We start from the raw sequence: 18426 nt of genomic DNA on the forward strand, positions 1-18426 counted from the left end.
ATTGTGTCTTCCACAGAAGGTGACCAACTCGCAACTGGCTGTACCCAGAGGAGCATGTGTGAAGTTAGTAATGTGGCGGGGTCCTTAGTTCCCACTGAAATAAAATGTTGTGAAGGCAACCTCTGTAATTCAGCCTGGACCGTCAAACTGAATGTTGTTCTTCTTTTGCTTGGACTCATTTTGCCTGTCTGCTAGAACAAAGTGCAGGGCAAACTAAAGCTTGAACAGCTAAACAAATTAATTAATTAGATTGTGTGCTACACATCCACCAAAATAGGATTATTGTTTCTAAGCAACTTTGTGTCACTTGATGAATGCAGGTCAAATATTCACTTTTCTTTTAGCTCTGCTTTGGAGTCCTGAGAACAATATCTAGCTCTTTATATGGTCCACTTTCTACACTATGGCTGGTTGCATGCTTATCCTGTATTAGTTAAATGTGACGTAATATGCCATACTTTAAATCAAATATTTAGTATGAAAACTGAATACTGAGCGTTCTGTCTGATACTGTAACATGTTTTCACCATCATAATAAAACTTTCCTTAATCATGTTGAGTTTAGATGGTTCCTGGTTTGTCTGCCTCCTACTCAAATAATTAATGTAAGATTAATAATTGAATTGGTAACACTTTACAATAAGGTACACAAAAAGAGTAGTTACTGTTAAAAAAAAAGTCTTTCTCTCTTTGGCAGAACCACGGCCACTCAGAAGGAGGAGGAGGACGGAGTTTACACACACACACACACACACACACACACACGCACTCACTGACAGAGAGAGAGCGTTGGTGGCATGGATAGGCCTACACTGGGAGGAAAGAACCCAAAAACCCAAAAGTTACTCTGTTCTAACAGTAACTACTCTTGTTTTGTGTACCTTATTGTAAAGTGTTTCCATTGATTTGTATATAAGACAGGTAGCGGATGTTGTTAATATAAGAATTGAACCAGAGCAGAGAATTTTGTGACAAACATACAGAGTAGAATTCAACACACAAAAAAAAAATTCAGCCTGGAGTGTTTCATGTTTACATGTGTGAAGCTGGTAACTTGGCTGAGACCGAAATGTACCAATGTAACAACCTGTTGTGACCTGAAAGCAGCTTCTGTAATTCAGCCTGGACCGTCAAACTGAATGTTGTTCCTCTTTTGCTTGGACTAATTTTGCCTATTTCCGTTTAGAACAAAGAAAAGGGCAAAATATAGCCAGAAGGAAATGATCTGACATTTCACTTATATATTTGCATGGTTTCTCGTGAAGTTGGTGTCACATAATGAATGCAAGTCAAATACACTTTTTCCACGAGAGTGTTTTACTACTGATGGATTGGTTGGAACTTTAAAATGCTACACAAACCACGTGACAGGGTGGGACCAAAATTAAAGTTTATATCCCTCTCTCGTTCTCCTTCTACGGCACAACTGGAAGCGTCCACCAACTAGACATCTCAGGTATGTGTTTTTGTTCATGGGGAAATAGTCCACTGACTGTTGGATGAAAACATAAATAGTTATTTAAGACCTACTTCACTGGTGGAAATATGAAGGTGTATTGAACTCTGACATCCTATGTAGTAAATGTGCGAAAATGTTAGAAATCGGTTCATCCTAGCCTGAGAAAAGGCAGAAAGAGTGTTTAATGGTCTCATTGTCAAACCCTAAATTTTACCATGTGTAACCAGTGTTGGCCAAGTTACTTCAAAAGCGTACTGCGGTATTTATTACTTGTTACTGTCATTTCAAAGTAGTTAGTTACATTACAATATTACTGTCTTTGAATTGTAAGGCATTACACTACTTTTACTTTACTTTTGCATTACTTTCACCAAAATAACAGGAAATATGGATTTGGTGTTCTCAATAGATCTTCTTGTTTTCAATGCGGCTCATCAGGAGGTGACATGGTATGGCATAATGACTGAGCTAGGCTTAAGGCTAACACAAGTAGGCTATATAATATAAAGGTCACAGTTATGGCTCATGGTGCAATACATTTTATAATAGAAATACTGTATCTTTAGGTATTTATTTAGCCTATATTAATATCAATAGAGCTAGAGCCTACTACTGTAGATTGAAAAAGTAAATTGAGCCTCAAAGATTTGTTTCTTGCATTCTGGCGACTTAAAAGCACAAACAAGTTGTTCACATCATCATCAACTTTTGCCTTTTTTAGTTGTTCCAAAGAATCTGCCTTATCATCTTGCCATCTAATCTAAATGATAACTGCCCATTATGTTTGTTTATCGTCTCTCTTGCGTGACATTTTATAATAACAATAGTAGCCTAAATATATATCTCCTTTGCTGTGCGCTGGGGAGAAACAGACACGCTGGCAACTTTTCTGGTATCAAATTGGTGATTGCGGGATGATTTGGATGCAGCAGCCTATTTGAATGACATGCTGTCGGGCGGACTACGCCCTGCGGAGCTGCTTGACTCTCGGCCGGGTGTGAGGCAAAAATAAATAAATAAAAGGACTCGGCACATCATCAGGCTACATAATAACAGACATGGGGAAATGTAGGGTTAGGATGAACAGGACAGCTGGGCCAAGGGAAGACTGAGGGAAGAAAAACCTCATTCATTGTATTATAATAGCAATTTTATAATGATAGAAAGCTAGTTCCATATGGGTGAAGTATTCCTTTAATGTCAGTAGTTCAGAGAATAGTTAAGCTGACAAAATAAGGTTGATTAGTTATGATTTTATAGTCTTCTAGGTTTGTTAAACAGTAAGGGTGTGGCATCTGCACAACACTGAGGTTGAATTAGATTAACAGGTCAGCGTAAGTGGTGATAAAGTCTGTAGTTATGATTAAAACTATGTCATTATGGTAAATTCTGAATGTTTCGATGGACTTTTTTCAACATAATTTAAAGGGAACATATCGTGCAGTGTGTCTTCAGGCGTGTGTGTGTCTAGGTGTGTGTGTGTGTTTGTCTCTAGTTGTGCAAACCTTAATACGCTGATTGCACTATGGAGTGAGAAAATTTGTTTTTCTACAAATGTTATATTTCGAGCTCACGTAACAATGTGTTGTTTTCTGTTGGTTATGAATCCATAAAGTGAACTAATGCACTTCACCGCAGGCAACATTTTGTCATCATGATTTGTAGATATTTGCATAAAGTTTTGCAAGTGAAATAAGATGAGAGTCATCCTACTCTGTACAGTCTGTTTTTGGTTAATCTGTTTACAGTATCTTCCTCTTTTTAAACCCAGGTCTCTATACAAGGCTCTGTCCCACGGTAAAAGCTGTAATCTGCATTCAATGACTCATCATGATGAAGCTGATTCTGTCTCTCACTCTCATCTGGATGCTCTCCACCACAGGTAACTCTGCTCACTCTATATAAGTCAAACCAAATGCTTATTCAGGGCACGTTAAATGTCAGAGGTGTACATTGAAAATAAAAACAGAGATAAAACCGTACCTTGTGGGGCCCCAGTGTTTGCAGAAATAATGCCAGAGCTAGTACCATGAAGCCGTACAAACTGGGGTCTACTAGTGAGGTAGTCTGTGACCCATGCAACAGTGGAGCTGTTGAGGTTAAAATTTAAAAGCTTGCTGGCTAAAATATGTGGCTGCATTGTGTTAAAAGCACTAGAAAAGTCAAAAAACATTATTCGTACAGATGCATTGGTTTGCTCCAGATGGCTGTATACCCTGTGCAACAGGTAGAGGAGGGCATCGTCCACACCCAGCCCTTCTCTATAGGCAAACTGTAGTGGGTCCTGAAAGGCACATACCTGCTTCTTTAACTGCCCTAGTACAGTCCTTTCGAAACATTTCATTAAGTGAGAGGTTAAGGCAATAGGTCTCAGGTCTTTAAGTGCTCTGGCGTTAGGTTTCTTAGGCACGGGCACAATACATGACGTTTTCCATGCAACTGGAATTTTAGACAGGGACAGAGACAAAGAAAATATAAAATACAATACTGTACACAGCTGATCAGCACATACTTTTAACACTCGTGGCATGACCCCATCCAGACCAGGTGCCTTATTTACATTGAGCCTTAAAAGTTGTGAGCGTACTTCATCCACTGTGACCGTTATAGGGGGACAGGGGCTAAGGCTACCCCTCGACTCCCCCAGGGTGGAGTGGGTTGCCATATCCACAGCTGGGAGGTCCATGGTTTCAAACCGGGAAAATAATTGGTTGACCTCATCCGGTGTGAAAGTACCCTCCTTGAGGTGAGAGCTAGCAGTGTCATAACCTGTTATTGACCTAAGGCCCCTCCATAGACCTTTAGTGTCGCACTCCTCAAGTTTACTTTCCACCTTTACCTTAACATCCCTCTTACCCTGCCTTATGACCTGTTCAAGATGTTTCTGTGCTGATTTAATTTTTTCCCTATCTCTGCTCATGAAGGCAGCCTTTTTGTTGTTAATAGCACTCTTTATTTCCTTAGTGACCCACAATCAGCCACACTGTCAATCCGGTTAAAACTATCAAAATTGTCCTCGTCCTTAAACATGGACCAGTCTGTGGTTTCGAAGCAGGCCTTTAATTCTTCACATGCCTCCGTAGACCACACACAGACTGATTTGGTGGATGTGGGTTGTTTTCGGGCCTGTGTGGTGTATTTGGTTGAAAGCAGCACTAGGTTATGGTCAGAGCTGCCAAGTGGTGGCAGAGCAGTGGATGTGTTACTGTCTTTGATGTTAGCATAAAACAAATCGATAGTCCTGAGATTCCTTGTTGGACATGTAACAAACTGCTTGAAGGATGGCAGTGAGGAGGAGAGGGTGCAGTGGTTGAAATCACCATTTCTAATAATGAGAGCATCTGGTGTGTGACTTAGGAGACTGTGAGCAGATCTGACTATTGTGTCATTTGCAAGTTTTGCATTTGCAGATGGTGGGATGTATACAACCAGAACAATTACACTGGAAAATTCGCAAGGAAGATAGTAGGGCCTGCAACTCACCGCCAGCAATTCAATGTTCTTGTCGCACACTCTCTTAATTGTGATGTGCCCAGAGTGACACCACTGTTCATTCACATACAGGCAGACTCCGCCTCCCGTCCGCTTGCCTGTCATGACGTGATCCCTGTCCTGTCGGATCATTGTGAAGCCATCCATGTCGGTGTATTCCATAGGAATTGTGTCATTAAGCCAAGACTCCGTAAAACAAAGCAGGCTGCTTTGCCGAAACAGCCGATCATATTTCAGAAGCCCTGCGAGTTCATCAACTTTGTTCGAACGTTACCCATAATCACCGATGGTAGAACGGGCTTAAATTTCCTCAACCTGTTTTTCACCCGCATGCCGCTCCGTCGGCCTCTTTTCCTCCGCTTCAGCTCTGGGGGTAGATCCAGGGGAGGGGGGGTACAGATCGCCGCAGCATCCCGAATGCTAAGTAGTTCATCCGGGCTTTATGTGTACGTGGACGCGGCCGGAGCAGCCACCCCCTGGGCTCGCACAGCCTCACAAACAAATTCCATCCGCAGGAAAAACCACAAGAAAAGTCCAAGCGCGCAAAATTTTTGACCAAACATTTTACTAATTGGAAGTTCACTACACATCTACCACTGTGACAGTTTAAAACAGTTAAGTAAAACAAGAAACGAGGAACATAAAAACATAAAAACAGAGCCAGGTAGCGAGTCGCCGACAGGGCGAGCGCCTCTCGATCCATCCATCTCGATTCACTTTGTGAATGAGTGAAGACACTCTCAATGTTAAAGGTCACTCTCCTGTCCCCCACATACATACCAGCCAAACCATGCCCTTGCCGACACCCCTTCAACCATTCAACCCCCACCTGCGGAGCGCATTGTCTCTATTCAAACTAGTCTCCTTGCTACCTTAACTATAATGGATTCATTAAAAGAGGGCACAGACACTGTCTCACTTTACCCCACAGTATTTGTCTCACTTTACCCCACAATTTGAGAAAAAACTATCTCTAGCAATTCAGGCTAATCTTAAGTAAGCATCATCACATGGTTTCATATGTTGGTAGTCCAACATGTATGATCTAAGTTTTTCTCCCTGAATCAATTTGCTTTGGCACAACTGTTGATTAAGTTGACAGCCAGAAAATTTACTTTTACATGCAAAAAAAAATGTTTTTTTGAAAAAAACATGCTTACAACAGCACAATGAGGTCCTCTGTTGTTTTCGTACAAAGCTGTAGCAGAAGTCAGCATTGTACGAAAAAGTATTTTCACCAAATTGAATAGCAATTGAACAGAAATTTAGGTTTTAGATTAGCATTTATACATGTGGTGAAACAAAGTTTTTATTCTGGCCCCCTCTGCAACAGTACAATGCTGACTTCTGCTACAGTAACCTCCCCCCTAAACTCTTTATAATGACTCTGCTGATCACCATCTCCATAAGGTAACAGACTAACTGTGTCTAAGTACTCCATTCAAGCCTACTTCAAAAATGAACGATCCCTTAAGTACTGTCAAACTGAGGAAATGTATCATTTTGCTTATTGCTGGTGAAATCAAAACCTGCTGTTGCAATGTCGGTTGAAAGAGATTTTAATTTGACTTCAAACAGAAATTGGCTCATCAGTTTCTACAACCACACCTGCTCTAACGCCAACAACACCAACAGGTTCTTCAGTGAGGCTGGTCGGCTCCAGCAGTAGATGCTCTGGCAGAGTGGAAGTCTTCCATAGGGGCCAGTGGGGGACAGTGTGTGACGACTACTGGGGGCTGAGTGATGCTGAAGTGGTCTGTCGACAGATCGGCTGTGGCAGGGCTCTGTCAGCTCCACACAGAGCACATTTTGGACGGGGAACTGGACAAATCTGGCTAAATGATCTTCAGTGTTCAGGAAATGAGTCATCGCTAACAGACTGTAGACATCGGGGACTAGGCAGACACAGCTGTGGACATCATGAAGACGCTGGTGTTATTTGTGAAGGTAAATGTCTATACATAGGGGAGAGTGGGGTGAGCTAAAATGATTTATCAGTAACATTTACACATTTCCCATTAATTCAGGATTTTTCCTATCAATGTAAATTATCAGAAATTATTCAGGATGAAGGCCAGTGAAAATATGATTGTTTAAGAAAAAGTGTTCTTGTGTCTCACTTTACCCCAGCTTAGGGGTAAACTGAGACAGACCAGAGAAATAAAGGGGGTAAACTGATCCACTTACTTTTTCCACTCTGAAACTACCATAACAACACATTTTGTAAAAGTTAGAATCCCGACAGCTAGCTTGAAAACCACATTTTCCAGAACTAATGTCGGACCAGTAACAGAATCGCGGAGTTTGGTCAATCAATCACGTTTTTTTTCACTAAAAACTTGAAAGTAACTCTGATCAAATACAACATATAATTCCTAATGTTTTAATTAACATTCCAATGACAGATTGAACCAGTTAGATTAAAACACAGTCTGGGGGACAGAACACAGGACCCTTAGAGCCGGCTAGTGTCTGGGGGTCAGAGCAAAGGCAATCACAAACAGCTAGAACAGCCTGGGACTCAGAACACAGCACTAGACCAGCCTGTAATTTCCCATCTTTTGAGTATTTTAATAATATTTTTCTGCATTTGTTTTATTGGGATCATTCATTGAATAAAGACATATTACTTAGAGTCCATTGATATTAAAGGTCACTCTCCTGTACCCGACATACATACCTGCCAAACCATGCCCTTGCTGACACCCCTTCAACCATTCAACCCCCACCTCTGGACCGCATTGTCTCTATTCAAACTAGTCTCCTTGCTACCTTAACTATAATGGATTCATTAAAAGAGGGCAAAGACTGTGTCTCACTTTACCCCACAGCATTTGTCTCACTTTACCCCACAGTTTGAGAAAAAACTATCTCTGTTAGCAATTCAGGCTAATCTTAAGTAAGCATCATCACATGGTTTCATATGTTGGTAGTTCATCATGTATGATCTAAGTTTTTTTACCTGAATCAATTTGCTTTGGCACAACAGTTGATTAAGTTGACAACCAGAAAATTTACTTTTACATGCAAAAAAAAAATATTTTTTTTTGAAAAAAACATGCTTACAACAGCACAATGGGAAATGGGAGGGGCTTGAAAACATAATGCTCACATGACCATACATGTGTTCCGTTAGATACAGGGGGGTGTCTCACATTACCCAATGTCTCACATTAGCTCGTTCACCCCTACAGTAAGCACAGTGCAGTTGGTTTTCATCACATATGACCTGAGAAAGTATCAAAGCACTATTTTGATATCTTACAGAATGGTTGTATTTATCTTTACTCCGATTTGTACCAAACATAATAGGTATCTTCTTCCAGTGTGATAATGAAATATATATTTAAGGCATTACTTTTTGTTGAGACCATTTTTTTAAACCAAGTGAAAATGAAGCCTAAGTATTAACAGTGGGATATTCAGGATGTTTTGAAGAGGTTGTATGGGATACTTCGGCATAGTAAGTGTGTTAACTTGTGAAAATTGAAGAGATGTTGCTGTAGCAGAAGTCAGCATTGTACGAAAAAGTATTTTCACCAAATTGAATAGCAATTGAACAGAAATGTAGGTTTTAGATTATCATTTATACATGTGGTGAAACAACGTTTTTATTCTGGCCCCCTCTGCAACAGTACAATGCTGACTTCTGCCACAGTAACCGCCCCCCTAAACTCTTTATAATGACTGTGCTGATCACCATCTCCATAAGGTAACATACTAACTGTGTCTAAGTACTCCTTTCAACCCTACTTCAAACATGAACTATCCCTTAAGTACTGTCAAACTGAGGAAATTTATCATTTTGCTTATTGGTGGTGAAATCAAAACCTGCTGTTGCAATGTCGGTTGAAAGAGATTTTGCTTTGACTTCAAACAGAAATTGGCTCATCAGTTTCTACAACCACACCTGCTCCAACACCACCAAGTTCTCCAGTGAGGCTGGTCGGCTCCAGCAGTAACTGCTCTGGCAGAGTGGAAGTCTTCCATAACGGCCAGTGGGGGACAGTGTGTGACGACCACTGGGGGCTGAGTGATGCTAATGTGGTCTGTCGACAGATTGGCTGTGGCAGGGCTCGGTCAGCTCCAGGAAGTGCACATTTTGGACAGGGAAGTGGACAAATCTGGCTGGATGATCTTCAGTGTTCAGGAAGAGAGTCATCGCTAACAGACTGCAGACATCTGGGACCAGGCAGACACAACTGTGTACATCATGAAGACGCTGGTGTTACTTGTGAAGGTAAATGTCTATACATAGGGGAGAGTGGGGTGAAGTGAGCTAAAATGATTAATCAGTAAAATTTACACATTTCCCATTAATTAAGGATGTTTCGTATCAAAGCAAATTATCAGAAATTATTCAGGATGAAGGGCAGTGAAAATATGATTGTTTAAAAAAAAGTTTTCCTGTGTCTCACTTTACCCCAGATTAGGGGTAAACTGAGACAGACCAGAGAAATCAAGGGGGTAAACTGATCCACTTACTTTTTCCATTCTGAAAGTACCATAACAACACATTTTGTAACAGTTAGAATCCTGACAGCCAGCTTGAAAACCACATTTTCCAGAACTAATGTCGGAATAGTAACAAAATCATGGGGTTTGGTCAATCAATCAAGTTTTTCTTCCTAAAAACTTGAAAGTAACTCTGATCAAATACAACATATAATTCACAATGTTTTAATTAACATTCAAATGACAGATAGAACCAGTTAGATTAAAACACAGTCTGGGGGTCAGAACACAGGACCCTTAGAGCCGGCTAGTGTCTGGGGGTCAGAGCAAAGGCAATCAGAAACAGCTAGAGCAGCCTGGGACTCAGAACACAGCACTAGACCCACCTGTCATTTTCCATCTCTTGAGTATTTGAAACCTATTTTTCTGCATTTGTTTTATTGGGATCATTCATTGAATAAAGACATATTACATAGGAGTGCATTGATATTAAAGGTCACTCTCCTGTACCCCACATACATACCTGCCATACCATGCCCTTGCTGACACCCCTTCAACCATTCAACCCCCACCTCTGGACCGCATTGTCTCTATTCAAACTAGTCTCCTTGCTACCTTAAATATAATGGATTCATTAAAAGAGGGCACAGACACTGTCTCACTTTACCCCACAGCATTTGTCTCACTTTACCCCACAATTTGAAAAAAAAACTACCTCTCTTAGCAATTCAGGCTAATCTTAAGTAAGCATCATCACATGGTTTCATATGTTGGTAGTTCAACATCTATGATCTAAGTTTTTCTACCTGAATCAATTTGCTTTGACACAACAGTTGATTAAGTTGACCGCCAGAAAATTTACTTTTACATGCAAACAAAATATTTTTGTGAAAAAAACATGCTTACAACAGCACAATGAGGTCCTCTCCCTCATGGCCAAGGGGAAATGGGAGGGGCTTGAAAACCTAATGCTCTCATGACCATAAATGTGTATATTACCTAGATACAGGGGTGTCTCTAATTAACAGATGTCTCACATCACCTCGTTCTCCCCTACAGTAAGCACAGTGCAATTGGTTTTCATCACATATTACCTGAGAAAGTATCAAAGCACTAATTTGATATCTTACAGAATGGTTGTATTTGTGTCCAACAAAAAGCTACATTTTCATCACAAGTAGCCTATCTTTACTCCGATTTGTACCAAACATAATAGGTATATTATTCCAGTGTGATAAGGAAATATACATTTAAGGCATTACTTTTTGTTGAGACCATTTTTTTAAACCAAGTGAAAACGAAGCCTAAGTATTAACAGTGGGATATTCAGGATGTTTTGAAGTGGTTGTATGGGATACTTTGGCAAAGTAAATGTGTTAACTTTTGAAAATTGAAGAGATGTTGCTGTAGCAGAAGTAAGCATTGTACGAAAAAGTATTTTCACCAAATTGAATAGCAATTGAACATAAATTTAGGTTTTAGATTATCATTTATACATGTGGGGAAACAACGTTTTTATTCTGGCCCCCTCTGCAACAGTACAATGCTGACTTCTGCTACAGTAACCTCCCCCCTAAACTCTTTATAATGACTGTGCTGATCACCATCTCCATAAGGTAACGGACTAACTGTGTCTAAGTACTCCATTCAACCCTACTTCAAAAATTAACTATCCCTTAAGTACTGTCAAACTGAGGAAATTGATCATTTTGCTGGTGAAATCAAAACCTGCTGTTGCAATGTCGGTTGAAAGAGATTTTGCTTTGACTTCAAACAGAAATTGGCTCATCAGTTTCTACAACCACACCTGCTCCAACACCACCAAGTTCTCCAGTGAGGCTGGTCGGCTCCAGCAGTAGCTGCTCTGGCAGAGTGGAAGTCTTCCATAACGGCCAGTGGGGGACAGTGTGTGACGACCACTGGGGGCTGAGGGATGCTAATGTGGTCTGTCGACAGATTGGCTGTGGCAGGGCTCGGTCAGCTCCAAGAAGTGCACGTTTTGGACAGGGACGTGGACAAATCTGGCTAGATGATCTTCACTGTTCAGGAAGAGAGTCATCGCTAACAGACTGCAGACATCGGGGACTAGGCAGACACAACTGTGGACATCAGGACGACGCTGGTGTTATTTGTGAAGGTAAATGTCTATACATAGGGGAGAGTGGGGTGAAGTGAGCTAAAATGATTTATCAGTAAAATTTACACATTTCCCATTAATTAAGGATGTTTCGTATCAAAGCAAATTATCAGAAATTATTCAGGATGAAGGGCAGTGAAAATATGATTGTTTAAAAAAAGTTTTCCTGTGTCTCACTTTACCCCAGTTTAAGGGTAAACTAAGACAGACCAGAGAAATCAAGGGGGTAAACTGATCCACTTACTTTTTCCAATCTGTAACATGCTTACAACAGCACAATGAGGTCCTCTCCCTCATGGCCAAGGGGAAATGGGAGGGGCTTGAAAACATAATGCTCACATGACCAAAAATGTGTTCCGTTACCTAGATACAGGGGGTGTCTCACATTACCCGATGTCTCACATTACCTCGTTCTCCCCTACAGTAAGCACAGTGCAGTTGGTTTTCATCACATATGACCTGAGAAAGTATCAAAGCACTAATTTGATATCTTACAGAATGGTTGTATTTGTGTCCAACAAAAAGCTACATTTTCATCACAAGTAGCCTATCTTTACTCCGATTTGTACCAAAATCTTCCTCAGTGTTATAAGGAAATATACATTTAAGACATTACTTTTTGTTGAGATAATTTTTATTAAACCAAGTGAAAATGAAGCCAAAGTATTAACAGTTTAAAGGGATTTTCAGGATGTTTTGAAGTGGTTGTATGGGATACTTCGGCATAGTAAGTGTGTTAACTTGTGAAAATGGGAGAGATGTTGCTGTAGCAGAAGTCATCATTGTACTGTTGCAGAGGGGGCCAGCAGAAAACGTTTTTTCACCAAATATATGAAGGCTTGCCTTAAACCTAAATATCGGTTCAATTGTATGCTAAACTGAGATTGTTTCCACAGCTTTATTTTGACACCAGATAGCCCTTTATGTTTGCCAATCAGCTGCTAGACTCAGAGCTACTGCGGATTACTCAAGAAGAGACAAGAAATCAAAAACAAATATCTGTCTGGCTGCAAACTCAAGCTGTGGGAAAAAATCTCAGTTTGGCTTGCAATTGAACAGAAATTTATGTTTTAGGTGGTTAGTATCTATGTATATATATGTGGTGAAAAAAGTTTTTCTTCTGGCCCCCTCTGCAACAGTACAATGCTGAACTCTGCTACAGTAACCTCCAACCTAAACTCTTTATAATGATTGTGCTGATCACCATCTCCATAAGGTAACAGACTAACTGTGCCTAAGTATTCAATTCAACCCTACTTCAAAAATTAACTATCCCTTAAGTACTGTCAAACTGATGAAATTGATAATTTTGCTGGTGAAATCAAAACCTGCTGTTGCAATGTTGTTTGAAAGAGATTTTGCTTTGACTTCAAACAGAAATTGGCTCATCAGCTTCTACAACCACACCTGCTCCAACACCACCAAGTTCTCCAGTGAGGCTGGTCGGCTCCAGCAGTAGATGCTCTGGCAGAGTGGAAGTCCTCCATAACGGCCAGTGGGGGACAGTGTGTGACGACCACTGGGGGCTGAGGGATGCTAATGTGGTCTGTCGACAGATTGGCTGTGGCAGGGCTCGGTCAGCTCCAGGAAGTGCACGTTTTGGACAGGGACGTGGACAAATCTGGCTAGATGATCTTCAGTGTTCAGGAAGAGAGTCATCGCTAACAGACTGCAGACATCTGGGACTAGGCAGACACGACTGTGGACATCATGAAGACGCTGGTGTTACTTGTGAAGGTAAATGTCTATACATAGGGGAGAGTGGGGTGAAGTGAGCTAAAATGATTTATCAGTAACATTTACACATTTCACATTAATTAAGGATGTTTCGTATCAAAGCAAATTATCAGAAATTATTCAGGATGAAGGGCAGTGAAAATATGATTGTTTAAAAAAAGTTTTCCTGTGTCTCACTTTACCCCAGTTTAAGGGTAAACTAAGACAGACCAGAGAAATCAAGGGGGTAAACTGATCCACTTACTTTTTCCAATCTGTAACATGCTTACAACAGCACAATGAGGTCCTCTCCCTCATGGCCAAGGGGAAATGGGAGGGGCTTGAAAACATAATGCTCACATGACCAAAAATGTGTTCCGTTACCTAGATACAGGGGGTGTCTCACATTACCCGATGTCTCACATTACCTCGTTCTCCCCTACAGTAAGCACAGTGCAGTTGGTTTTCATCACATATGACCTGAGAAACTATCAAAGCACTAATTTGATACCTTACAGAATGGTTGTATTTGTGTCCAACAAAAAGCTACATTTTCATCACAAGTAGCCTATCTTTACTCCGATTTGTACCAAACATAATAGTTATCTTCCTCAGTGTTATAAGGAAATATACATTTAAGACATTACTTTTTGTTGAGATCATTTTTTTAAACCAAGTGAAAATGAAGCCAAAGTATTAACAGTTTAAAGGGATATTCAGGATGTTTTGAAGTGGTTGTATGGGATGCTTCGGCATAGTAAGTGTGTTAACTTGTGAAAATGGGGTCTCCATAAGGTAACAGACTAACTGTGCCTCAGTACTCAATTCAACTCTACTTCAAAAATGAACTATCCCTTATAGCAGCTCCGAGTAACATTTACATATCTTTTAAACAGCCTCATGTTTCCTCTCATAATCATAAATTACCTTTAACAGCAAACGAGACCATCAGTGCAAATAAAGACGTTTTTATATAGTTTGTATTTCTGCTTTTGGTGGTGAAATCAAAACCTGCTGTTGCAATGTCGGTTGAAAGAGATTTTGCTTTGACTTCAAACAGAAATTGGCTCATCAGTTTCTACAACCACACCTGCTCCAATACCAACAACACCAACAGGTTCTCCAGTGAGGCTGGTCGGCTCCAGCAGTAGCTGCTCTGGCAGAGTGGAAGTCTTCCATGACGGCCAGTGGGGGACAGTGTGTGACGACCACTGGGGGCTGAGTGATGCTAATGTGGTCTGTCGACAGATTGGCTGTGGCAGGGCTCGGTCAGCTCCTCGACGTTCACGTTTTGGACAGGGACGTGGACAAATCTGGCTAGATGATCTTCACTGTTCAGGAAGAGAGTCATCGCTAACAGACTGCAGACATCGGGGACTAGGCAGACACGACTGTGGACATAAGGAAGACGCCGGTGTTACTTGTGAAGGTAAATGTCTATACATAGGGGAGAGTGGGGTGAAGTGAGCTAAAATGATTTATCAGTAAAACTTTCACATTTCCCATTAATTCAGGATTTTTCCTATCAATGGAAATTATCAGAAATTATTCAGGATGAAGGGCATTGAAAATATGGTTGTTTAAGAAAAAGTTTTCTTGTGTCTCACTTTACCCCAGTTTAAGGGTACTCTAAGACAGACGAGATAAATCAAGAGGGTAAACTTACAAAATATATTGAATAGCAGTTGGAGATTAAATAAAGATAATAGTCAGATGTAGCTTTCCTAACCATGATTGTGCATCTATTCCTGAGTTGTCTAAAAACAGTCCAATTTGAATTTTCTCCAGATCGTCTAGCTAGAGACCAGGCATCAGAAAATAAGTCGGAAAGTTCATTTGTCAACCAAGGGTTTAATCTGTTTTCCACACACACACACACACACACACACACACACACACACACACACACAGAGGATTCGAAAAGCATGATCTTTGTAAATAAACTAAAAAATGAACTATAAAAACTTCTTCTCATTAGCAGACAAATTACACCTAGAACATATTTTGAGTGATAAACTGAAGCAATTCTCAAACATATGGTCTCACTTTTAATTTAGTTTCTTGATCAACAAATAATTTGAACATAAACATAAAAATCACACGTAGGCCTCGATGGAAAGGTTCAGGGGTGAGCAGATGGATAGTTTGATTTTTTCCTATTTTTTTGTGTTTTTTCCCCTCTTCTTTCCCTGTTATATTATGCTTATAAAAAAATTTAAAAAATGTAAAATTGAAATTGATGCAGTTCGTTATTGCGTATAGATGTCAAGAGATATGCACAAATGCTTTCGATTCTTTTCTGTTTTCAGAACTGTTCAGGGGGTAGGGCCTCCTCCGATCAGCTTGCTGCTGCTGTCGGACCAATCAGCTGTGAGTATTTTCTGTTAATAAAAACAAATCTGTTCTTCATTGAAACAAGCCCTGCGTTCCAAATCTCATACTCTTTCTTCTTTCTATTCTACATACTACATCTGACCATAAAAATAATCTAGTTAGGATGCAGTATGCTGCAAGTAGGACGCTGATTTTTAACACTTATAATCTCGCCGGATCTAGTAGGACATCCGGGTATTTCTAACCATACTAAATCTGACCACACAAATCAGGACATCCTAAATATTTGTTTTACCATACTATTAGGGAATTGGAACACAGCCTTGGTCTTTATGTTCTGATCAATAAATGTTTCTCTGTTTGTGTCTTCAGGGTTTTGAGGAGCAGAAGACGACGTCGCAGATTTTTACTTTCTTCATTTTAATCATTAACAGAAAATCAACGCTGATCAATGTAACCAGATATAATCACTAGACGGGTCTACATGAATGATGATGATAATAATAATGGATTGGATTTATATAGCACTTTTCTAGGCACTAAAAGTGCTTTACAGGGTTCCAGGTACTATTCATTCACACACAGTCATACCGGTGATGGAAGCGTGGCTGCCATTCAGCGCCTACGGCCCCTCCGACCACCACCTCAAACATACAGCAGTCATTACACATTCACACATGGACACTTATATTCAGATTAAAAAACATTTTTCAAGACCAAAGCTAATCAAACCATTCCATATAAAGTCATTAATCTGAATAAAATAGTAGGGTTAGTAAAATAGTTCCATGTAAATGATTAAACCCGATCAGCTTCTGGCTATGTTGTTCTGAGCATGCTCACTAACTGGACCTCGTCGGATACAACATTGTTAATTCAAACTATTTGACATTTTAGTCTTATTGGAGGGATTGTAATGAAAGTCAGGAACAATTCACTTTTGAAACAAGTCAATGGAAATATTTTTAAATATTTAAAATTACAACAGTCCACTCTCACAGAAGCAAACGATGGCAGAACCACTTTGCATGTGTCACATTGATTATTTTAACCTTTATTTATTGGTAATTCCCATTGAGACCGGAGACTCTTTTTCATTTCATTTACTTGTTCACGGCTCTCGGCCATAGCACATGGCATGGAGCACAACAATCAAATCATAACAAAACAAAACAATGGTGCACGGCAAGGGCGAAAACAAAAAGACGACTTAAACATTGGCAGGACATTTTTTAGAAAGGCGCCTGTTTTAGCTTTAACTTTTGGCTTATTTGACCTCAGAAGCAAAATCAGTTTGAACATAGAAGGAAAATTAACATAATCTCCAGGGAGATCTGTTCCCTTGTACACATTACCATTCACACACACATTCATACACCGATAGCAGGCTAACTATCGACATTCACACGAGGCAAGGTGGGTGAAGTGTCTTGCCCTAGGACACAACAACCATGACACAAGTGGCAGGGCGGGAATCGAACCGCCAACCCTTCCATCATTGGCCGACCCGCTCTACCACCTGAGTCGTCCCAATTAAACGCTTTTGGCATCATAACATCTGATCCATTCATTGTATTAAACGTCAATGTAAACAGTAAAGTTGGAATCTGCAAACTGAATTAATTCATTCAGTTTGAAGAAATATTATCCATGTTAACTAATCAATCAATCAATCAATCAAGCTTATAAACAGTGTGAAATCAACAACACTTGAAGCTGATTATCTTTTATTTTTGTGATGATTAAACAAAAATAAAATATATATTGCACTTTCCATTGAGTCTGTTTTGTATTATGTATTAAGCATGTATGTATTGGTTATGCAGAGCAATGCTGCCATACTGAGAAATACAGAGAGAGTTTTGTGGAGCTGATAATAGGTTTAATCAACTTTGTCAATGGCTTGAATGTAACTGGATATTCATGTATTTATTATTATTTTGTATCCAACACTCATTTATATGAAAACGTTATGCACTGTATCTTTAAAGAAAGTTTTATTATGGTGGTGAAAACATGTTACAGTATCAAAGACAGAAAGCTCAGTATTCAGTTTTCATACTAAATATTTGATTTAAAGTATGGCATATTACACTACATTTAATCTCTTGGAATACACTATGGCATCAGCCTTAACCCATTACAACTTTTCAAATGAGACACTCTGTGTAGGCACAACATGTTTTTACTACGTCAGCTGTTGTTCCCGGGTGAGCGTACCCATGACAAAGGCGTTATGAAAAATGATATAACATTTTTAAAAAGCATTCTTTGCACTGGTGGTCTCGTTTGCTGTTGGATGTAATTTACGATCACCGGAGGAATAATGAGACTGTTTCAGAAATATTAAGAAGTTCCTAGTATTTTTCCTATGATGTTTAGACAAAACTCACCCAGTCATGTTCTTGGACAGCGGGGAAATGTAAGTGGGGATGAGGTTAATTTATGCAAACATGTCATCATGGTGTATCCTGAATATTTCATTTCAAGAAAGTGTGCCATCAAATCAAGGCCGGATCCTGATCATCTTTCTTGCCCCGATCCCTAGCCCCTCGAAGAGATGGGTCAAGGGGTAGGAGGTTCAAATCTTCCCCTACAAGATAGATACGCCCTAAGCAGCCCAATTGAAACCGGGTATTTTAATACATTTTAAACTACAATTCCACAGTAACTTGTTTCTGTTAAATTTTACCTGTAACTTTTTCATTATTTGGACATAATTTACATTCTGTATTGCATATGGGTGTAGAGCAATGTAACCTTAAAAATGTGACTTTCCCAGACTTTCACCTTTGCCTATAACATCCAGTACATTGCACCTAAACACATTTAT

General features: G+C 39.9%; 1 protein-coding gene across 4 annotated transcripts; it reads left to right on the forward strand.

The window, feature by feature from the left end:
• The first annotated feature begins 1437 nt into the window (after positions 1-1437).
• Positions 1438-16611, forward strand: LOC307254500 (scavenger receptor cysteine-rich domain-containing protein DMBT1-like). Of its 4 annotated transcripts, none has more exons than XM_080032906.1 (8): positions 1438-1456; positions 3231-3341; positions 6587-6898; positions 8832-9191; positions 11184-11543; positions 14320-14688; positions 15569-15629; positions 15966-16611. In XM_080032906.1, the coding sequence occupies exons 2-7, from the start codon at positions 3290-3292 to the stop codon at positions 15583-15585; spliced, it is 1470 nt and encodes a 489-aa protein (XP_079889032.1). In that variant the 5' UTR covers positions 1438-1456; positions 3231-3289; the 3' UTR covers positions 15586-15629; positions 15966-16611. The 4 variants fall into 4 exon arrangements, with proteins under 4 accessions (XP_079889032.1, XP_079889029.1, XP_079889030.1 ...); XM_080032903.1 differs by lacking the exon at positions 1438-1456 and adding an exon at positions 12921-13280 and having other exon boundaries at positions 3238-3341; positions 15966-16268; XM_080032904.1 differs by lacking the exons at positions 1438-1456; positions 15569-15629 and adding an exon at positions 12921-13280 and having other exon boundaries at positions 3238-3341; positions 15966-16268.
• Positions 16612-18426: the final 1815 nt, after the last annotated feature.

This window comes from Ammodytes marinus (assembly GCF_949987685.1).
Source record: "Ammodytes marinus genome assembly, chromosome: 8".
Taxonomy (NCBI): domain Eukaryota; kingdom Metazoa; phylum Chordata; class Actinopteri; order Uranoscopiformes; family Ammodytidae; genus Ammodytes; species Ammodytes marinus.

Coding starts and splice junctions, on each gene's coding strand:
- LOC307254500 (XM_080032903.1), top strand. CDS start 3,290: ATGATGAAGCTGATTCTGTCTCTCACTCTCATCTGGATGCTCTCCACC. Junction 6,899..8,831: donor CGCTGGTGTTATTTGTGAAG/GTAAATGTCTAT, acceptor GACTTCAAACAG/AAATTGGCTCATCAGTTTCT. Junction 11,544..12,920: donor CGCTGGTGTTATTTGTGAAG/GTAAATGTCTAT, acceptor GACTTCAAACAG/AAATTGGCTCATCAGCTTCT.